Source organism: Natator depressus, chromosome 2, assembly GCF_965152275.1.
Source record: "Natator depressus isolate rNatDep1 chromosome 2, rNatDep2.hap1, whole genome shotgun sequence".
Taxonomy (NCBI): domain Eukaryota; kingdom Metazoa; phylum Chordata; order Testudines; family Cheloniidae; genus Natator; species Natator depressus.
The window spans coordinates 55574320-55598281 of record NC_134235.1 but is presented as its reverse complement, the minus strand read 5'-3'; the positions used below and the strand labels follow the sequence as shown (position 1 = coordinate 55598281).

At 40.9% G+C, this 23962-nt stretch overlaps 1 protein-coding gene across 4 annotated transcripts in view; it reads right to left on the bottom strand.

The window, feature by feature from the left end:
- STAU2 (staufen double-stranded RNA binding protein 2) overlaps positions 1-23962 on the bottom strand; it is a 222988-nt gene that overhangs the window by 135137 nt on the left and 63889 nt on the right. For all 4 annotated transcript variants that reach the window (XM_074944229.1, XM_074944226.1, XM_074944228.1 and 1 more), the window contains exons 7-10: positions 21500-21607; positions 13487-13699; positions 9203-9340; positions 5357-5488 (exon numbers count right to left, since the gene is read on the bottom strand). In XM_074944229.1, coding sequence (XP_074800330.1) covers positions 5357-5488; positions 9203-9340; positions 13487-13699; positions 21500-21607 — 591 coding nt within the window. The remainder of the gene's footprint in view (positions 1-5356; positions 5489-9202; positions 9341-13486; positions 13700-21499; positions 21608-23962) is intronic.

Here is a 23962-nt window from a genome sequence, read left to right as displayed (position 1 = left end):
TATTCTGGTGGGGTCTGGTGCCACTTTGAGATAGTGTGTCCTAGTCTGCGGGGAGCTTGCTTCTGATGATGAGCTTAGAGAGGTTGGGAGGCTGTTTGAAGGTCAGAAGCGGGGTGCAGGAAGATTTTATTCAGGATGGGGTCATCATCAAGTATGGGTTGTAGTTGTTTGAAGGAAACCATATAGGTTTCGTCAAATATGTGCTAACTACTTATGCTAAACTATTTGATCTTGTATTTAGCTGTGACACTCTTAGTACCTTTCCCAGACCTGAAGAACTCTGCATAGCTTGAAAACTTGTTTCTCTCACCAACAGAAACTGGTCCAATAAAAGATATTAACTCACCTACCTTCTCTCTCTAACTTTTGATTAGTCAGATTTAAAACAAAATGCCATGAGACACAATCCTTCCATAAGTTCCCCAGGGCCAGTGGAGTGCCTAAATGGCACCATCTAGCCTTCAATTTAAGAACTCACATGCTGGAATAGGCCAATCTAACCCAATATCTGGCCAGTAGTCAAAACCAGATTTTGTGGAGGAAGCTGTAAAACTGTCAAAAGACAACTACTGTAATTTTTAATATTACGCTACCGAGGGATTAATTTACTCCTTGAAGTAAGAGCAGCGCTGAACCCTTATAATTTCCATCATAAGTCTCTAGTGTCAGTAGATAGACCCACTGGCCTCCTCAAAATAGCTAATGTTGGGTATCTAACAACTCCTATTTTGAAAATATGAACAAACACATAACTTCAAAGATAAGGCATTCTTAGGGCTCTCACAATTGTAACCTTCCAGATTTCTATGTGAATGTGGAGACACAAGTCCCAGCTTACCAATGAACTGTGTTCCATCTCACAATCAGCTCAAAGATTGATAGTTTCGATTTCCTGTGGACCAAATGAACCTCTTAAATTTACACATGGCTTTACATTGGCACAGTGGTCCCCACAGCAGTGGGCCATGACTAGGACATGTAGTTTGTCTCTGGGAGGCAGGGATGACACAAGCAGGAGCCAGGGAGGAGATGGGGCCTTAGCCACAACTCCAGCCCACTGGCCAAGCTAACTTCAGGCCAAGAAGCCCTGCTGGTTGTGTTAGCTGGTCCCTCCCAATCCGATGCTCAAGAGAGCACTGAATCTGTAGTGCAGCCGGCCCTTAGGCAGAGTGCTAAAACAACAGATTCCCTGCCCTGTCCTCACCTCACCCATCCCATCTCACACAGAGGAAACCAGAATTTGACTCTGGGCATGGGATCAGGGAGTTGCAATATTTTAATTTTAACCAGCTTTTCTTTCTGCCACTTCACTGCTTCCAGAGAGGTCTGTTCACCGTAGGTGGCATTAATGTGAGACAACTGCACTGAATGTATGGAATTCTTGTCAAACTCCCTATCATGGTAAAGTTAATAAAAACAGTAAAGAGAGCAGTGAAAGGGGAGTTGGAAATATTAGCATCTCTAGTTTCTATCCAGATTCTTGGCAGATTTTGTGGTTGTGCTCCAGATTCATAGCAACCCCATTCTGTTGTAACACAGAATACTAAACACAAACCTATCTACAGATTTCAAACGGCCTATTAATTTAAACAGCCATCTGTTGCCTTCTTTTCAATGGGTGTACGCTACTCTTTGCTGCATGATGTGAATTAGAAACCAAACCACATAAGTTCAAGTGTGGAAAGGGATGACCAGTCTGAAGGAAAGACAGCTCTGCACTCGCATCCTCCCTTTCCTGTCTTCATTAATAGTCCCTATGCTGGAGCTTGGTGCCACATGGCTGAAGAGGTGTGACTAGGGAAGAGTAATCAGAACAGCTGCTTTACATGGCATGTTCCCCTTTCAGGAAAGCAGACCTTATGATGTAGTCTGCATTATAAGTTAGTGCTACCCTAAGCTGCAGTAACTCCCCCTTCAAGGCCCTAACAGAACATGGAGAGAGAAAGAGCAGGCAGGAGGAGATGGAAGCCAGACAGTGACAGCACTGTAGCGCAAAGAGGGTTCTGCTAATGCTGCAGGGGAGGCAAGGAGACCCTAAAATCCTAGGGTAAGTCCCAGATGGAGGAACAGAGAATACATGGCTAGAAGTAGGAATAAGAGAGGAGGTGAAGTCCAGGAGCCAGTTAAAGAACCAAAAAAGTAACAGAGCCTATAAGGTGAAATATACACTAAACAAAGAGGGGGGATTCATGGGAGAGGACTATGGTAAGAAAAAAGAACCAAATTCACCAAAGGAAGGAGGAAGAATGGGAGAAAATCCCATTGTCCTATCTTTTCAACTTGGAAATAAAATTACGTTATTGAAACGGTCCCTTTAAAAAACGACTTTCCATACTATATAATTTTAAAAAGGAAGAATATTTGTAAAATCATTTAAATGCAAGAGTACTTCTTTCCAGATGTTTACTTCTGAGAGACCGCATCAATGCACAACTCCTTAAAGTAGCAGAAAAAAATCTTTATTTGTTGTGGCCCTACACATCTCCAGAGGAGATTCTATTTATAACCATCAAAACCTCCGAATCCGTTCTTTTGAGAAAATTGTTATCTTTATAAAACGATACTCTTAATATCAAACATATCCCTCTGAATGAAAGTCACACTCCATATAAAAACCTTAAAGATTAAATTCTGAAACACCACCACCTAATTTGCACCTGTGGAAATGGGCAGATGTGCAAACCAGTAACAGAGCATGCAATTACCCAATGCATGTGCACAATTACATGTTTGCAGGTAAATTTTTTGAAATTATAGTATAAATTATCACATCAGAAAATTCGGTCAGATAGGAACAAAAAGCATTTTTTAAAGAAAATTAATGAAATAAATTGTTTAACAGCAGGGAGCTCTGAACTCAGTTCGTAGCAGATAGTAATCTAGCCCCAGTAAAACAAATCCTATTCTCCAACTCTTCGTGACAACTAAAATCCTGGTCTGGACAAGTGAAACATAACTTATTGTTCACTGGGTAGGCTTTTGAACTGCAATTAAAATATCTAGGTGGATTAAATGACTTGGTGGCGCACATGACATGAGGCTGAAAATGAATATTAGTCTCATGCCTCAGTTTATTTACTATAAACACACTGACCAGCAGAAAAATATAGATTATTTTTCTGCTCATCCCAAGATTTAGGTAAATTCTTCCCCTAATTCTGCTCAGGGAGTTGAACACTATATCCTGCACATCAGGAAGAGAGCCCAAGTTAATTATGTGTGCACCCAGCTCAAAGTGCTGTATGGGGCACAACAGCTCTTCTCTGGTCTGTACAAGAACACTGAGGGTTTGTTTACACTGGGGACTTCTGCACCAGCATAGGTACAGTAATGCAAGTCACAATCATGCAAACCACTTTTACAATGGTGTAACAAGCCTACATTGTGGGTTTGTACTGTTGCAGCTACTTCAGAATAAAATACCTCCAATGTAGACAAGCCATGGCAAGAGGCAGAGTTTTAGAAGCAGATTGGGGTCACACATGCCTCTGTCAATGAGTCCAGGACTAAATGCAGATCAGGAGAGCTAAGTAGCATGTCACTTAGACAGGAATTTACAACATGCATTCAACACAATTTCCTTTTAAGAAATAACCTACAGTTTGAGACCATAAGAGCGGCCATGTTGGATCAGACCAAAGGTCCATCTAGCCCAAAGGGTCCCAAACTTGGTTCGCGGCTTATTCAGGGTAAGCTCCTGGCAGGCCATGAGATGCTTTGTTTACCTTCGTGTCCGCAGGTACAGCCGCTCACAGTGGCTGCGGTTCGCCGTTCGCGGCCAATGGAAGCTGCGGTAAGCGGCGCAGGCCGGGCCACCGCTTCCCGCAGCCCCCATTGGCCACGAACGGCAAACCACGGCCACTGGGAGCTGTGCACGGCCGTACCTGTGGATGCTCAGGTAAGCAAAGCATCTCACGGCCCGCCAGGGGCTTTTCCTGAACAAGCCGTGAACCAAGTTTGGGAACCCCTGATCTAGCCCAATATCCTGTCTTCCAACAGTGGCCAATGCCAGGTGCCCCAGAGGTAATGAACAGAGGATGTAATCATCCGCTGATCCATCCCCAGCTTCTGGCAAACACAGGCTAGGGACACCATCCCTGCCCATCCTGGCTAATAGCCATTGATGGACCTATCCTCCATGAACTTATCTAGTTCTTTTTTTTAACCCTGTTATAGTCTTGGCCTGCACAACATTCTCCGGCAAGGAGTTCCACAGGTTGACTACACTGTATGAAAAAATACTTCCTTTTGTTTGTTTTAAACCTGCCACCTATTAATTTCATTTGGTGACCCCTAGTTTGTGTGTTATGAGGAGTAAATAACACTTCCTTATTTATTTTCTCCACACCAGTCCTGATTTTATAGACCTCTATCATATCCCCTTAGTCATCCCTCTTCCAAGCTGAAAAGTCCCAGTCTTATTAATTGCTCCTCATATGGCAGCCATGCCATACCCCTAATCATTTTTGTTGCCCTTTTCTGAACCTTTTCCAATTACAATGTATCTTTTTTGAGATGGGGAGACCACATCTGCACACAGTATTCAAGATGTGAGCGTACCATGGATTTATATAGAGGCAATATGATATTTTCTCTCTTATTATCTATCCCTTTCTTAACGATTCCCAACATTCTGTTCGCTTTTTGGACTGCCGCTGCACACTGACTGGATGTTTTCAGAGAACTAGCCACAATGACGCCAAGATCTCTTTCTTGCATGGCTCTTTCTGGCTCCAAACAAAATTGGCACAACCATACTTTCTTGTCCAACAACTAGGTTGCCCTGGAGCAAAAAAAAAAAAAAAAAAAAATCCTAGCATGCTTTTAATTCGTGTTGAAATGTAAGTTGGCATAAATAGATATTTGCCTTGAGTATATGCTGAGGCAACCTCAAGAATGTGACACACCATTATAAATACACTATTTGATTCAACCCTGCTGCTCACCCTAACTATTAGATGGTTCTGTAATGTAGCTTCTGTTTGGAGTAAATGAGCCAAAAAATCAAAACTATTTCATACATGAAAGTTAATGACCTATACAAGACATGGAATCCCAAAGAGGAAGAAATATCCTAACAGGGACACACAAAGGGAGTAAAGGAAAGAGGAGCATTTTGGTAATATGAAATTCATGCACACGTACATACATATGCTGTCCTCAATTATACTTGCAGAGGAAAGGGTTGCAGTTACCATTCAATGAAGTTACGTAGCTGCAGCTAAAGGAAGAATATGAACACTGACCGGCCAAACAACTCAACTGGCTTTAATGAGGCTGCACCGGTTCCTGCAAAGTGATGAGTTGCAAGAGCTCAACATCTTATGGACCTGGATTTTGGGCCACCTTTTCTCACCTTTTCTGGCTGATCTTGAAGAGGGGTGGAGGCTTTATAACCAAGTTGTAGCAACATAGCTTCTGCTGCATTTCTTTTAGCTATTTTCTTGTTGGGGCCTGTTCCAGTAGTAACTTCACTGCCTATTTTGACCTTTTAAAATGAAACAAAAATATTGATCACAATCACTGATAAATTTGTGGCAGTCTAGTATCACACTGCAACAACCTTGTTGATCTATAGTCAGTTGCATCAGGTGCAACCAAAAAAAAAAAAAAAAAATCTAAGAGGGGGTTATTGGACTAATTTCTTTACCAAAATCTGAGGGGAGGGGACAAGCAGCTGGTTCCATAGATGAGCTTGCTTCCATTCCTTCTGAAAGCCTCTCGTCCCAGAAACACCATGGCCATCACTCATACCATAAAAGTGTAAGTGTCTATACATGACTGTGCCTTTGAATTTTATGTGTACTGCACTGTGTTTCCCCCCCGCCCCAGCTCTGTGTCCGCATACCCCAGGATTGTGCCGTGTGTCCCCCGGGTCCTATTCTCTGCATCCCTTGATGTCCCCGCCCCCAGCTCTTGCTCTCTCCTGCCTCCCCCCAGGAGAAAGAAGTGATATAGCTTCTGAGTTTTCTCCTCCCCTGCAGGATGTACTGGCTGCAGCAAACCTCCAGAAGCCAATCAGCATCATTAGGAGCCAGAGCAAAGTGGAAACTATGGGTATCTCATAAGAATGACCCTACTGTGTCAGACCAATGGCCCTTCTAGCCCAATATCCTGTTGTCCAACAGTGGCCGGTGCCAAGTGCTTCAGAGAGAATGAACAGAACAGGCAATCATCGAATGATCCATCCAGTTGTCCATTCCCAGCTTCTGGCAGTCAGACGCCAGGGACACTCAGAGCATGGGGCTGCATCCCTGACCATCTTGGCTAATAGCCATTGATGGACCTATCCTCCATGAACTTATGTGTAACGCTTCAGTGTAAACGCTACTTATGTTGACGGGAGGGTTCTCCTGTCAGCATAGGTAATCCCCCTCCCTGGAAGGCGGTAGCTAGGTCTACAGAAGACCTCTGTTGATCTAGCAATTTCAATATCAGTGGTTGGGTTGGCATAGTTATGTCTCTCCAGGGTGTGAATTTTTCTCACCCCTGAGAGACTTACATCGCTATGCCAATGTAAGTTCCCAGTGAGAACAGCTTGGTCCAGGGGAAATTAAATGGTCATTAATAGAAAGAGTACTGGATGTTTTGGGGGAAGAGGGAGAACGCTTTTCATCTTTATCCTCCCCAGCCACAGGGCAAACAATATTGGAGTGGAAATCACGGGGCGGAGGGGGAAGGGGGGGGATTTGGGCAGGGCATGAGCCTCTTCTTCCCCTTCAACAGTTATGCCTGTGCCCTTGGATGATCTTCCATCAACATGTTTTCTGAGAAGTTGAGGTCTCACTGGAAATGTGGTCTGTACAACATAAAGGATTTCCTGCCAACCAAGAAGTCCCACATAGGAAAGGCAGTTAAAACTTCAAAATAAAAATGACATATCATAAACAACAGATGTCCACAAAGAGAATATAACGCTGTAATTTAGTCTTTGGGCTCTGCTGCCATTCATAAATTGTGCAAGCTGCATGCTCCTAGTTTATGACTATTGTCCATCAAATGTCCCCTATTCATTCTCAGGTCATTCATAATTCTTCAATACCTATATTTTACTTGATGCATTCAGTCATTTTATTTGCCAGATCCTGTTTCAAAAATGGTGTATGGTTGCAAAAGTATATACAACAGTTAGGAAGTAATTATCTACTTCATAAAACAATCCAAACAAAAATTTCACAGGTCAAATGTCTCAAATCTTACTGTTTTTCAAATTCTAAAATATCAGCTTTTGAAAAAGAAATAAAAAATCTTGTTAATTAAAGTCAACATGTTTTCCGGGTACTCATTTATCAAATAAATCTTTGTTTACGAAAATGTTTAAATTATCCTGTTTTGGTTTTAAATATCTACTGTACATACAGAAACAAGCAAATGCCCTAAATATCCTCTGCAAACTAAAGAAGGCATAATTAAGCAAAAACGTCCAAACTTATGGAAAACAGAAATCTGGAACTTGAAGCTTGAAGGAACAGTTAACTTTGCAGTCATGATTAGAAAATAACCAAATTGCAATAAGCTTGTATGTAATAAAATTGAAGAACCTAAATGAGGCGAGACAAGAATGATAATTTATCGCATAGTGCACAATAAATCAACGTGTTGCTATTTCTCAGACCTGTAAAACTGGTTTGGCTATTATTATAACCTCTATCAAGGATTAAAGGTCTGACTACAAAGAGCGAGCTTTCCTAAATTAACTTTGGGAACAGAATACCAACTAATGTCATCAGAGGTTTTCTTCTGTTTATGTAACGGTCAGGACAAGTAATTGGATCCATTTCATCACATCTAAACTTGCTCTTTGTGTGACAGATAAAAATGAACATATTATCTCTGGATATTTTACTTCCACATTCAATTAAACCAAATGAAAACACTGTTTAAGTAGTTTATACAAGACTTTTTACTTAGATAAGTTTTTTGCATGCACTAATGAATCCAGTGGGACGTCTGGTGGGAGAAAAAAAGCAATATCGTTTTAGTGTGAAAGCATTATAAAGCAAGGCCAAAAGTCCCTGTTTAGGCTACACTGTTTATGAACACCCATAAAAAGGCAGCTGGGCTACAGAATTACTTTAACTCCCCCTTTCACAAGAGTCTTCTTAGGCAAGGGAGTAACACAGTTCAGTGTAAAGTTTTTTTCCCCTTCAAAGCCAAATATTTCACTATTAAAGTACTGAGGTTGCCTACAAAGCAAATCCAAATTCAAGGTGAAATTGTTCTCAAACACTGATCTGTAGTCCACAGTACCCTTTCTGACTGTGCACAGAACCATCTCAGATTGAGAATGGCAAGGGAAAGATGGAGGTTAGATGGTCTGTTATAGGATCTCCTGGCTTCAAATCCTTACACAATGTGAAAAAAAAATTAGAAACCACAGTTCTAAGGACATAATGGAAACTCTCAAATAAGAAAACTGAAGGGGAAAAAGTAACATTTTAGTTTAAAAAGAGTTCATTATAGTATTGAACACCTTGCAAACAAAGGCCACTAAATTTTGAGGGTAATGATTCAATTCTAGAGCAGAAGGAGAAAGTGGGGCAAGATGGGAAAACATGAAGGTAAGCTTTTAAATTCAGTGAAACCACAACAAGTTTAATGAGCTACATCCTAAGTTCCCTCTAAGCTGCGTGACTGTGCAGCAGGCTATCAAGGGCTGCGCAGGTGGGAAGAGGTGCCTCTTCCCCAGCCCCGGAGCTGCCCTGGTGTGGAGAGGCGCTCTCCCCTGGCCCTGGACTGCTGTGGATACTTATTTGTATTACAGTCTCTGATCTTTCTAAATTCATCCATCAGTCATCACAAAGTTTTTGTCAGGATAGGATAGCAAAGGAAAAAACAAAAACAATAAAGTAAATCATGGACAGACAGTAAAATAAGGAAATAAAACAAATAGGTGAAAAAAGACCACCACTAAGAAAAAAGTTTAAGAAAAGCAAAAACACCAGAGGGAAAATAGCTATCACTTTAGAAAGGGATTACACATCTAATTGGATTTATTTCATCTACAGAAAGGAAAAGGTCAAATAGCCTTTTTTTTTTAAAATGGCTAGCAGCAAATTTTGTACTCCTGCTGCTTAACTGTATGATATGTAAAGAGCTAAACAATGTTAGATGGGATCAGCTTTATATTCCACCATTGTTCTTCTTGTGCTTGGTCATAACAGAATAAAGGAATCTTTCCTAATATAACATCCGACAATACCTGCATAACAAACTCTCGGCGACGAGGCATCCCTCTCTCTGAAAGAAGAATATACTCTGGCTCCTTCTCCTTTTTGGCCTGTTGGATTTGAGCCAAGCGGCTAATGGGGTTCATTCCTTGACCATATTCTGGTCCAGTCTAAAATAAGATTTAAAAAACCCAAGTTACTTCAGCACATGCCAGTACAACAATTACACTGCATGTTCTTTTAATAAGATTTTTTCCATGCTGTTCTCTCAGAGTGATATACTAGACAAGAGAGCATGCCCAAATGAACAAACTGCATTGTCACTTGATCATGGGACTCAGGATCAGGATCCTAAGGCAGAAACTGTAGCAAATGGTTGGTTTGACCACACTGCAAATCCTGTTATGTCTGCATCTACACTGTCTAGCATCAGACTCATAATTTACCAGCAGTATTCACAAATTAGCTCCATCAGGGATAGGAATGGTGGAAGCAAAAGCATAGAAGAGGCTTATACATTTTTATAATCATGTCTTCTAACCCTATTCAGAGGATAGCTGGGCAGTACCTGTCAAAATGTGCCAGAGCCACCTTAATTCTTTGAATTTCCTGGCTTTTAGAAGCTTGACCTTGCAGCCCTAATGTTCCATAAACGTTAGGTTTTTGCATTTAATATTTTTAGGCTATGATTTTCTAAGGACCCTAAGGGAATTAGGCTTCTAGCTCCCACCGAATTTCAACAAGAATTGGGTGTCTGAGTAGGTCTACATTATGGAAACTATGTTGGCATTGCTACGCTGGTCTAGCCCTGTGCATAAATACAGAAAGAGCTTTTCTGTCAGTGACATCACCTTCCTGAACACTGTTAGCTATGTTGATGAAGCACTCTTCCACTGAGTTAGCTGTTTCTACACTGGGGGTTATGTCGGCATAACTACATCGATCAGAGGTATTTTTTCACATTCCTGACTGACTTAGTTATGTCAGTATAACTTTCTAGTGTAGACCAAGCCTAACTAATTTAGGATTTGTTTACACTTAAAACACTACAGCAGCACTGGTGCTGTAGCGCTTCACTGTAGACACTACCTATGCCAACAGGAAGGATTCCTTTCATCAGCATAGGTAATCCGCATCCCTGAGAGGCGACAGCTAGGTTCGTAGAAGAATTCTTCCGTCAACCTAGCGCTGTCTACATGGGGACTTAGGTCAGCTTAACTACACCACCCAGGGATGTAGATTTTTCACACCCCTGACTGACATAGTTAAACTGACCAAATTTTCTAGAGTAGACCAGGCCTTCGACACCTTCAAAAATCCCAGCCTTCAATTTGAAGAAAAATGAAATGAGGAAAAAAATTTAAAAGCAGTTGTAGTAAGTGGCTTGCAAAGCTTCCAAGTTCAGCTGCTCTCTCTAAAGCTATTTGCTTATTCAGCTTGCATACCTTACAAAGCTCTGGTAAGGTGGCTGTTCCTGTAATATTAGGCTTGTGGGAATTTTTACTTGTTATGTCCAAACCAGAATTCAAATTTCAGACATTTTTGCTATACCGCTATCTAAATCAAACCAAGGAATTATGGACAGAATTCTTTAAAATAGGAAAAGTGCATTTTTTTCACCCTCACTAAACTCAGAAATATTAGCTGAACAGATTTTTTTTTTTAAGTTACCCAGAGACAAGCATGATCATTTAATCCAAAAAAACCCAATATTCTGCAAAGAAATTATTTGCAAGTAATAGTTCTCTGAAGACAGCACTTATGATGCTGTATGTCTTCAGACTTCAGGGCTTGTTTCCACATGTAATAGCAGGGAAGTACTCTAGACATAAAGGGTTTGATTCTCCATTGCCCAGCACCCAGGGTAGTCATTTACACAGTGCAAAATGGATATGAAAGGCTACAAATCAGAATATCATTTTGCACTCACTTTACACTGGTGTAAATGATTACTCAATGGAGAATCAGGTTTATCTACTTCACCACACAATGGTATCCTCAAAAATCAAATGAATTTAGACCACTGACAGTCTCTTTCTGGACTGAAGTGCTGATAGGCTAAGCTGAGTATTTGTATGCTGCTAAGGCTAATCAATAATGTTTCATAAATGTATGCAGAGAACGTCACATGGCAGCCTTTGTTAGATCAGATGCAAGCTGGTCACTCCAGCTGGCCCCATGTTCAGAAGGAATTTAGGATGAGTGCACAAAACAGAACCAGTCACTGTGGACTGAAGCTCATGAATCCTAGAAGCAGCCATAAATCTACTGCCACCAGGAATAAACACTCCATTTAGGAAACTTGAGCTCACAAGAATCTAAAGGCTCTAAAGGAAGCTTAATCAGTGTAGTAAGAAGCCTATTAATATCCTATGACACAGGGAAGATTGTAATAGAGGGATAGTTCAAATTCAACAAGCTCTTCATGGGTTTGACCATTAAAGGTGGAGAAGGAACTAGTCTATCTTTTATGTGGTTTTGAGACCTGAAGAGTGTTATCAAATGACTTCTAACCTAAATGTAGACACATGCAGTAAGTAATTCTATGTTTTTTCTGCAGAGTGTGTAAAGAGATCCACTTGATGGTGATGTGAACAGAGCTTTGGACTCTTTCCAAGATACTACCTTTGATTAAGCAATCAAATAGATTGAAGCTGCACCCAGGGAATAGTGACTGAGTCTCCTTCAGGCTGAGAGCACTGACAACAGAGTCTATCTTCCAAGGGCATGAAGTAAACATTTGACTTTTAAGAGATTTTCAAGATAGCAAGTTAGATGAATGTATAAAATATTCTGAGGCTGCTAAAATCAACTGGAACCAGGCTTCTTAGTCACTGACAAACTGCTGTGGTCAGAGACTACATGGCCTTCCCTCAGACCCAAATGGTGTTACTCATGTTTGTTTGTAAACATTATGAATGCATTAAGAACTAAGCTTGAAGCAGCTGGACTGCTTTGCCTCAGCACTTGACAGCTTAATAAAAAAAAAATCTTAAAAACAAACCATATGGGCAAAAATAAGACGAAATAATGACTAACGAAACATAGGATACCTAAGTAGCAACAACAATTGATTAAAAGACTTGCTGAGAGAACTGCTGCAAAAACCATTCGGCTGCATGTGTTCTCTTGCATATTAGTGGTAACTGGGACAGTGGCCTCCAAGGAATCCACACTTTGCTTACTGGAGTTATGGCACCATATTATTTGCTCAGAGAAACCTATATTAATTGTATCATATGATACAGACAGGAAGACCTACCTGTATCAGTGCTAGATAAATCTATTCCTAACCTGAAACTTGAGTTGAAATGGGTAAGTGATCTAGCTAAAATGTGAACGAACATCTTACATCTAACTTAAGAAGAGAAAAGCATTCCAAGAGCTGCAACTTACTCTTTCTGTACACAGGAGACTACAATATTACTATGACAATGTCTGGGTTCCTAGTGCATAATTATTTGGGTACTGCAATATTTTGACAATAAAGGTATCAACTGTTAGGGAATAAAGACACTTCACATGTACCGGACCAATAGCTATCACCTTGAATCACACTGCGTCATCAACCACTGAGTAAATAACCACATGGATTATCTACAAAATACTGTAACTCCCTATACTGAATATTTAATTAAAGATTTACAAATAAACATGGAAAAATAAGAAACATCTCTTTTTTTAATAAAATAAAAGTATTTTAAACAGGTGACTAGAGAGGCTACTTTTCTTAATAAGAACCAGTCCTTGCAATGCTGCCTTATTACAGAGAACTTTTTACCACCACATGGGAGTTTTACTGTGAGAGCTGAGAGAGAAGTAGATAACCGTTTTTCTGTCTCTTGTTAGGAGATACTCCTCAATACACAGCAACATGGGTTCTGAGAGAGGAGATCTATTCTATACAGGAAGTAAGACTAAATTATCACAATGGTCCCTTCTGGCCTTTGAATTTATGAATCTTGCCCCACAGGACGTCAATGGAAGAACTATAGTGAATAGTGCTACATCTTTAGACTGTAATGGGCAACATCTTTTGGGCAAATACATTTGATACATTTATGGAAAAGCTTTCTTTCTCGTCACAAATGAAATATGACAAATGACAATTAGAGCCATGACTGTTGGGATTTTAGAAAATCCCAACATACCCAGACAATTTAAAATTCAAGTTATACAAATAACTATGTAATGACATGAACAAGGAAGTGGCAGCAGAATGGACTATTTGATCTCATAGGTCTTTTCTATCTTTAATATTAATAAGTCTATGATTTCCTAAGAGATTGCTTGTTGTGACATATACAGACACTTACCTTTAATATTGTTTTTGGGCGTTTTTTAAAGTAAAGTTTTGGCTTTTCGATCACAGGAAGAGGTGGAAGTTTTTTGAGTTCTTGTAAGACAGCCATTGCAGCGCGTTTCTTTGAGAGTTTCTTACTGTTTCCTTCTCCTTCTGCAGAGAACTCTCCTACTGAAACTCGAGTAGCAAAGCTCTTCATGTGTGGAGGGCCACTTTCTTTAATCACCTATTGAACAGAAAATTATTTCAAGTCATATCATCTTATGAGAACACATACCTCATCTTTAACCTTGTAATGCATCAACGCAATGTAAAGACATGACCATGAGGTGCTTATCACAAGTACGGCTTTTTTCCATGCAAACTGGTTTGATGAAGATTAGATCTGCCTGGGGGATGGGAGTTTTGTGTTTGGGAGGGAGTTCAGTTCTGCTGGTTGTTGGAGGAGGAAGCACCTATTTAATTAAATTTAATTTTGTTTTCATAATGTGTATTGGGGTACCCAGAGCTTTGAATAGGCACCTTTTTCTATTATTTCAGTAGTATGCAGCATTGCCCAGTAGGACAGAACCATTTGCTGAAGAAAAGCAATGCCACAATACAAGGGGACTCAGATAAAGGTGCTAAGCCAGTCTTAGTTCAATAACTGTGCTTTTAATAGGTTTAAACCCTCAATCTTAAAAATATTTCAACATGTTTTGTATTAAAGTCTTTTTCCCCCCCCCCAAGGTCATGTCCCTTGCACTATTTCAGGGGTTCTCAGACTTTTGTACTGGTGACCCCTTTCACATACCAAGCCTCTGAGTGGACCATGCCCCTTCCCCCGCCCCATACATCAAGAACACTTTTTTATATATTTAACACCATTATAAATGCTGGCGGCAAAGCGGGGTTTGGGGTGGAGGCTGACAGCTCACGACCCCCCATGTAATAACCTCCCGACCCCCAGTTTGAGAATCCCTGCATTATTTAGTTTAGCCATTATCCTGTAATGGGGTCTCCTTAGGCATGCATTTCTTTTTCAAACTCTGTTTTGTGGTAATTTCACATAAAAATATAAGTCAGTACATACATCAATCAAGAGACACAAAATGAAGGTGAACAGACAACTATGTTCGAACTTTCCCAGAAAAAAGAAGTCTGTGGATTCTGTTAGTTTTAGCTCAGGACTGCCCTCATTCTTTGTATTGAGATAAGAATTTCCTCCCCACCCTAGAGTACACTATTATGGCACTAGTTAGAAGAGGACCCTGCCTGAAATCCTAGCCCCACTAAAGCCAATGGAAGTTTTACCACTGACTTCAATTAAGTCAGGATTTTACCCTTGCATTTAACACCATGCAAAGATTGCAACTAGGCCGTAGAGGTTTCTTACATCCCTTCTCTGTACACAGGGCTTGATCAGTCTAGTTGTGAATTTCCAGCGTGGTCAGAAGAGGGAGATCTAGTGTTTCTGTTCCATTTTCCTTCTGAAGGGGCACAGATGGTACATAGCAGGCCAAAAATTCTGACCCAGAGTTTTTTTCCTTTTGGAACACCCTAAACCTCCAGCAAAGCAGAGCTTATACTGTGCAAAAGATTTTAACATTCTTTTATTTTTAAACTAGGAAAATTAAAATATGAAAGTACACCTCAAGGCTTTTGTGCAATAATTTTCAACCCTGAAGTCAGGGGAAAAGAGGTTATATCCTCACAGCAATGGTATCTTCCGGTCTCTTTTAAATTTGTACCTTAGTATATTACTGGATGTTGTTATATGAATAGTATAACATGGACAGATTGTGGAACATGTTTAATTTAAAATGACTACAAGAACTTTAGCATTTTCATTTCCCATCTTTTGAGTGTTTGAAATCATGATCCTGGCAATAGCACAGGATAGGTGTTTGTATTCTTATATAGTATAATGTATTTATAAAACTACTCATACTTAGACAAAAGAAACTTACAGAAATATTTATATTGACCAAATGGGAAAGGCCAAAACTACTTGCGGAAGAAATACCACTGTCAAGTTCCTAAAAAGTATTTTTTAATGTAAAAAGAATTGTTTTGAAAAAAACCTAGTGTCTCTTTAACGCTTTACATTGTAGATATGCTGCACATGGAAAATAATGGCCGGCAAAGACTCTTATTGACGTCAGTGGGCTTTGGATCAGGCCCAATACCAAAGTTAGGTTCTTTTGCAACAACCATCTTAACCTAAAACCATTTTTTGGCTGACCCCAGAAATTCAGAGTGTTTTAAAACTTCTTCTACTTAATATGCTTTAAAACATTTGTGCTATAAATCCAAGAATACAGAGGTTTATAACTGAGTTCAATCGTCACTAAACAAAAATGCTACCCACTTTAGATGCTAGCACACTACAATGCTCCTTGAGTTGAGAGATTCATCCTGCAGCTGAGAATCTGAGTAGCAGCAACAGCAATATTTTTCTCTTTCTGTCAGTCTTATTCCACCATGAGAACATACAATGGGCCAAATTCATGCCTGGTGTCATGCCAAAGGTTAAATTATAACAGGGATGAATTCAGGTCAATTTAATGAATCACTCTAACAAATAAAAAAACAGGAGCACAATAGCAGTGAAGTAAGAGAGAGTGTAGACTGAGACGTCTGGGTCATTTGAGATGATGAGATGTGGGATATGTTGGCCAGAGACTAACGAGCTAGAAGTCATCATGGGGGCAAAGACTACAGGAAGATCTAGAAAAAGGTGTGTCGAGGCACTGAAGGAGTACATGCAGAAGGCTGATCTCAGCTTGGAAGACACACTTGAGAAGAATGCTTGAAGATGTAGAACATGAGCCCCCAACCCCTGCTGACAGGACAAAGCAAACGAGAAGTCCACAGATGGCATTTTGAAAGATGAGATTGAGATTAAATGGAGACACTTTTAAACCCTAACAGAGAAGCAGAAAAAAAGCCGAGTAGATGAAACGAAGGCTATGTCTACACAGCCCCTCAGTTCAGACTACAGGGGTGTATAGTGTGCAAAGTGCTGCACTTTAACTCCCCCGTGTGGACGCAGCATGCGTGAACTAAAAGGTTCCTAGTTCATGTTAACAGAATCTTCTTCAAACAGAACTACAATAAAGCATCCACACAGGGTGTTACAGCACAGCACTTTGGTGCACGCTGCTATTCACACCCCCATAGTCCAAACTGTGGGAGGGCCTAGTCTAGACAAGCCCAAAGTCAGTTATAACCATCACTGTTTAAGGTTTGAGAAAATACCAAAATAAATCCACAGGTTAATGCAAATGAAAACACAGGCAGAAATGTGGTATTTTGCAAGTTTAAAAAAAATCCACATCTTTATTAAACATATAGAAACTCTACTGTTAAACCCTTTGAGCAAAAAGTCCCCACAAGTCAGAGTGAGGAAGATTGACATCCTTCCACCCTTGCTAGAAGGGAACTACCAAACATGTGCTTAGAGACTGGCAGGCCTGAGAATGGGCACCAAATCTCATGATGAGAACTTGGTCACAGCATTAGGCAATCCATTATCTTTCCAAGTGATTAGCTTGGGTCCTACCTGCCTCTCAATGCCAATGGGACAGAAAGACACTTCTCTCCTACTTCTCCTCATGCAGTCTTGCAAAATCATCATGAAAATTTGCCAGACCAAAATCTTCTCACTCTTGATGTTGATAATGAAAAATTGATGTTATTTTACTTGCCCACCCAAAATAAAGTAATTAAAATAAAATAAAACAAAATAAAAAACTAGCCCCTGGCAAGAGAACAATAGCAATCTTGTACAGTTGTTCTAAAGCCTTGAGTAGGCCAAATCAGTTAAACCTCCTTAGACTCCCCATCTCAGCCTGAAAGCTGAAAACAAGACAGGGAAAGAAATTTTCATTGTGACTCCTAGCAAAGGGAAACATGTAACTGACGCGAAAGCCATCTGTGATGGGGCATGCATACCACGCACTAGGAGGAAAGGGTTAATCCCACAATATAGGTGGCGCAAGTCCCGCCCCTTAGATCTGACTGGGCATTCTCCAAATGCTGCACTAGTATAAAGGAGAGAAGCCCAGCTCATTACAGGCTGACTGCTGGGGAAGGAGGACACTCAGGGGAGGCTCCAGCCCAGGAGCCTGCTTCAGCCCCTGACTGTAGGAACCAGAGAGCCTGAGGCCCAGACTGGAGACCAGTTACCCACAGCCAGTCAACAGAAGTCAGAGTCCCAACAAGCTACCTATGCCAAGAAGCTTGGAGAGCCTAAAAACAAACGGACCCCAGCTTCAGGACTCACGGGAGGAAGTGGCCTGCGGAGTGGAGTGAGTGGTACCTCGCACCCGAGGAAGGTCAGCATCTTGCAGTAGGAACCCTGCTGACAGGATGGTGACCATGCTCATGACTGACAGGGCCCTGTCTCGGGACCCAGGAGAGAGGGAGGAGCTGGGTCCCGCTACTCTCCCCTGCCACCATCAACCCTTAGGTGGGGGCCCTCTTGTCTGACTCTGGCCCCTAGGCCACACAGCCCTGACCCTAAGGGCAGCTGTATTGACTCTGGCCACTAGGCCGCATGGCCCTGACCACAAAGGCAGCTGAAATGACTCTGGCCCCTAGGCCGCACAGCCCTGAACTCAAGGGCCACAGTACTGAGGCTGGCCACTAGGCCTCACTCCTTGAACCCAAGGGCTGCCCTTTTGAATCTGACCATTATGCCTTATCGTGATGAGGCCTGAAACAGTTGGGTGGACAGTAACTGTGGTGTCAGCACACCCATCGTCCGCTTCAACAGGAGACAGGGTGGGGATACACTGCCACAACCTGACACATGGTATTTTCCACCCAAACAATGCATGGTTCTCCCTTCAAAATTTGCCAACTGCAACATTAAATTATAGTCCTGTCTTTAAAGAATGGAAAAAAACCAGAACACACACACGGAACATAAATGCATAAACCTCCATGAAACAATGAAGGCAAAAGGCTGAGATCTCTCTATACTGCCCAGCAGGAAGCAATAGGTAAAACCCTTGCTCTGCAGCAGCAGCTCATAGGGCAGGGGTAGTCAATCGGTGGACTATGGGCCAAATCCGGACCGCCAGATGCTTTTGAACAGACCCTGAAATCTTTTCATTTACTTATTATCATTGTTTTTCTTATTTTGTTCTCTGGAGTCTGGACCTTGACCAAGAAATTTGGACCTTGACAAAAAATAATTGACTACCCTTGTCATAGGATGACTGACGACCATACTCATCTTTAAAACCTGCTCAGTAACAGACCCACACAAGTGCTAAAATAGCTGCAAGTTGCTGCAGTGGGGGGATGCTATTATCCGCCTGGCCTCTAAACAGCCCCGGAAAGCACATACCAGCTACTGGGCTAGAGTAAAGTTGTTATGCTATAGAATATTGATACTTTAAGGCATTTTTAAAAATCAATTCTTTAATACACAGAAACTGCTTTACATGGCTTCTGGTGGAAGTTCTTGGAGAACAAATACTAGCTTTACTTTATCAGGCAGAGTAAGTGAGATTATGTGATTGTGTAATTCCCCATTAGCCAAACTGCTAGGACCAAATTCTGCTCTGTTCCACCCATACAGCCACACTGACATCATAGGGCAGAACCTGGCCCCTAAGTTACATTACAAACTCTCCCCATTCTCCAAATATTATGCAATTCTGAAAAACTGTTCACATGAAACATTAAATATCTTTAACCATTTGCTCATCTATGTAACAGAGCACAGCTTTAATATTTACTAAAGCTTTGTCAGATGAAGAAAATGCTGAGCATTCTACAGCTATCGTATGATAAAGATAATGAAAGCTTTAATGCATGACTGGAATAATACAAAATATTCTTGAGAACAATCTCATTAGAAACACCAGATCCTGCAGATTATCACAAATTGGTTAGTCATTTTACTGAAATGTAAGATATCTTTTTAAAACAATACATAGGTTAAGCTTCAATTCTACCCAAGAATGTCAACAACATTTACATTTAATAACACTAAATAACACACAGAGAAAAACTGTTATGTTTTTGAGAGATTAAAAAAAATTATATTGGGAAGATTTTTAAAATCAGAGGGAATTAATTATATGTTGTTCCCTCTTGGTAGGCGGGCAAGAAACTATCCTTTTATAATTTATGGAAACAACATTAATAGTAATAACATTCTTCAAAAATTCTCATGCAAATGGCACAGTAGAGAGTTTCCCTGTATCAGACATTCCCATCTTCGCGTCTTCTTACTTGACACCACTTATGGCTGCAACAACCTCCTGATTAACACCTCCAAAGCACCGTCACTCTTTACCTTCAAAAATCTTCCAAACCCCCAACTACTGTGTGACTCATTACCCATCTCTCTATATGTTAGTGTACTGATTTGTATGACTCAGTCACAGGGTAAATGACCCCTATATTTGAAGTTGGAGCCAGTGCCCCTGTGCCACAGCTGGTGCTCCCATTTGGCCAATTAAGAGGGAGATGCAGCACCTAGGTGCTATAAAGGATCAGGGAGAGACCCAGTGAGAAGGACTCCCAGAGAGTCAGAGCAAACTGTTTCAGTCAGGAAGGGCAGGCGAGATCAGGGGACTGGAGGAGTCCCAGAAGAAAGCTGAAGGTAGTTTCTGGGACAAGGCAGGAGAACAGCACAAGCAGTTTGCTGGCTGGCATTCCTGAGAGAGGGCTGAAGACAGGAGGAGCAGCAGAGGGAGTTGCCTGCTGACCCTAAGCTTGAGAGCTGGAACTGAGGGCCAGAAAGGGCTGAAGACAGGAGGAGCAGCAGAGTAGCTTACCCACTGACATCTCCAGGGCCAGAGAGCCAGAACCATGAGAGGGCCAGGGGGAGTGAAGGATACTCCCAGCAGAGAGGCTGTGGGCGCTCCCACTGAGAAGAATGAAGACTGTTGGAAGGGCTGAGATGGCTGTCCTGGAACAAGGACAGGAGAGGACTGAAAGTCTGGGCATGGTTGAATTCACCAGTATGCGGGGCACTGAGGAATGAGAGGTCTTAAGTTTTAATGACTGCTTGCACTGGGGTGAGAATTGGACTACATATTTGGGATTCCTCTTGTGGACTATGGTGCTGTAATAAACCAGTCCCAAAGAGGGGTAATATTGAAATAAGAAAGCCAGAAGTGATATTAGGCCACCTGGGAGGAAAAACTGAAGCAGGTGTGCCTTTCATGCCATGACCTACCACAGGAGGGTGTTCCAGACAGGCTGCCCTATGAAACCCTACAATGTAGTAGCATGTGGCTGTGGAGTATAAACCCTTCTGTGGCAAGGAATCTGTTATTTGTTTGGCACCATTACTGTAAAGCAGCTTGTACCCTTATAGCACTAGATAAATAATACAACCATTAACTATATAAGCAATTGTAGTCTAGGCGACTAGTTATGTGAGTAAAGTTATGCATGTGCTGAAGTACTGACAGGATTAGGGCCTAAATAAGGAACATTAAGAGAGAGAGTCTGGCCCATAGATAAAATGGGATTTGAGGAGGAGAAACAAAAAAAAGAAGTGACGGCATTACCAATAACTCTTTGAGAAGGGGACATGTGTTAAGTGTCCTTATGGGAGCTTTCATGGTGTCTCAATGTCTTGCAGCATCTCCCAGGATTAGGAGAGATGGTCTAGGTTGCCTCTCTCTCGGAGTGTGTGGTTTGTTTTTTTGGGTTTTTTTTTCCTGTGTTGAATGTGGCTATCAATTCCAATTTACACCCCATGATGGCAAAGGATAAACAAAGAGTCACTCTCCCATCCATTAAAGACTGAAGGACAATGGACCTATCAGCGTCTACACGTTTGGCCCACATTTATTTGACAGAGCAGCCAATTTAATAATATAAAATGACACCTTAGACTCAGATTAATTTTCAATTTCTTTTCTTATTTAGAATTTGCATGCATTTATTTGTAATGAATGCTCTCACCCAGCCCTTTTGCTTTTAGTTGTTGCTTATTACATTTTTATAAACACTCGGAAGACAGCAGACAGCTCAATATATAAACTGGTCTACTCACATATATAACACATACCTCAAAACTGACAGGCATGTTGCGCTTCAAGGCAATTTCAAACACTATGCTGATCTCAGATTTGTTTGCATCTTTTTCTTCTTCTGTTTCCTTTCCTGCCTCTCCATTCTGCATCATATAAAACAAGGTAAGCATATTAAAATACTTGCTTTCAAGGAGCAGAAATACAATTTCCCCTTTATTCCTCAATGTCTAGAATATATTTCCACCAAAACAATACTGTTGTGAACTGCAATATTTCACAATTTGTTTAACTTTAAAGAGATTGAAATAATTACTGATAAATATTAAAAGTATAAATTACAGACAGAGTTACTATGGGTAGTGATTGATCTATCGGGGATCGATTTATCGCATCTCGTCTAGACGTGATAAATCAATCCCCGAATCGATGCCTGTACTCCACCTCAGCAGGAGGAGTAAGCAGAGTAGACTGTCAACTCGCTGCTGTGAGGAAGGCCAGGTAAGTCAAACTAAGATGCTTCATCTTCAGCTAAGTGTAGCCCAGGCCTTAGTGGTTTGGTAAAATGTCACATTTATGAAATAACTTAGTCTCTACTCCTTCCAGAGTGAAACTTCTTCTGATGTTCACCTATTAATTACGGTCACTTGTCTGAACACCCATTAAATTTTTTGGTCCTGCAAGTGTTCCTGACTCCCTATAAGTCACATCGTTACCCGCCATCTACTTACCTGTAAAATCAACACACAACGTAGCCATGCCTTATGTTAAAGGAACATTTATACATGATTATAAAGGATAAATAAATAAATAAGCAAGCAATTTTTACAGACTTTTAAGCTGATTAGAAACACGGTTTATAACAGTCTATAACATACACTATTCATGTCCACAACAAGACTGTTACAGTTCCAGGGCAGCCTGTGTCTTTGACCTCTTTCTCTTCCCATGGACATCCCTTCCAAGTACCAGGCCCACATCTGTATTTCTCTCAAGGTGGAATTCTGTGATTTATCCCCACTCTCTGACTGGGCCACTAGGTTACAGTACCCATCTACCAACCATATCCTCAGCAGGGCCTGCTGAGTTTTAGCCCCTGCTTAGATTTTCACTCCAGGAGCTCATCACCAGCATGAAAATGCAGTGACAGAGAACAGTTTCTTCCAAACAAAGTATTATTTAATTATCCTTAGGATCATAACAACAAAATAAAACAAAAGGCCTAACAACATATTATCCTATCTATACCTTAGCCTTTCCTTGCAAGTTCAGAAGGCTCCATTTGTCCCAGGCATTCCCCCATATTGGGTTTGTTGAGGCACGCTGCATCTCTGTAGCTTCTGCCCCTCAGCTCTGTCCGCCAGTCAGTGTTCTCCTGTCTCCTCAGAGACTCAGCTTTTAAAAGTGCTTTCAAGCGCTTTAAGATTTCCCACCTGAAAAGCCCCTGAGGTTTGTTTCAGACAAGGATCTTTCCCCATTTTGTAGGTTCTGTTTCTATATCAGTTGAGGTAAACTTTCAAAGATTAACATTGTCTGTTTGGGCACCAGAAATTAGGGCTGTCCAGAGTCACTGAGTTTGGCTTCTCCAGACCAAAGCTAACTAAAGGCTTATTTAAACAGTGCTTTAATCCATACCAGAAGGGTGTACATTTTAATTCACAATAGCATATCTTGCACTAACTGGCCCATGTGGACCCTGCTGGTGCACAGATTATATATAAATTTAACTACTACTATATATATATATATATATATATATATATATATATATATATATATATATATATATAATACAGATAATACCCACGGTCTTCACAATAACTATAAATTATATTAATAACCTTTTATAAACTATTTATACATTTAAACTTATGCATAAGAAACAAACTACTAAAATGTACAGGAATGGAAAGCCTTTATTCATCTCAGCAAATGGTCACAAAAGTCTACAAACAGGGTCCAAACACTCAGCTAGCTTTCCAATTTAAGCTTTGACCCTGAAAATGCTCTTCAATATTTTTAGCAATGGTCTGGAAGAAAACACAAAATCATTGCTGCTAAAGTTTACAAGTGATGCAAATATTTAGAGAAAGGGTAAATGTCCAGGACAGGTCAGTTCTACATAGAGATCTGGATCATGTGGTAAGGGGAACTCACTTGAACATCATGTATTTAGCTGTACTAACATACAAGGTCACACACCTGGAACCAAGAATGCAGGTCACACTTATAGGATAGCAGACTGTATTTTGGAAAGCAGTAACTCAGAAAAGGACTTAGGGGGTCATGGGTGGATAATGAATTAAACATGAACTTGCAGCAGGTTGCAGAGGCTAAGAAAGCAAATGCACTCCTTGGATATATAATAGGGGAATACTGAATAGAAGTAGGGAGGTGTTGTTACCACTGAAGACTGCATTAGCAAGACCACTACTGGAATCCTGTGTCTAGTTCTGGGGGCCACACTTTAAAATAGACATTGACAAAAAGGGTTCAGAAAA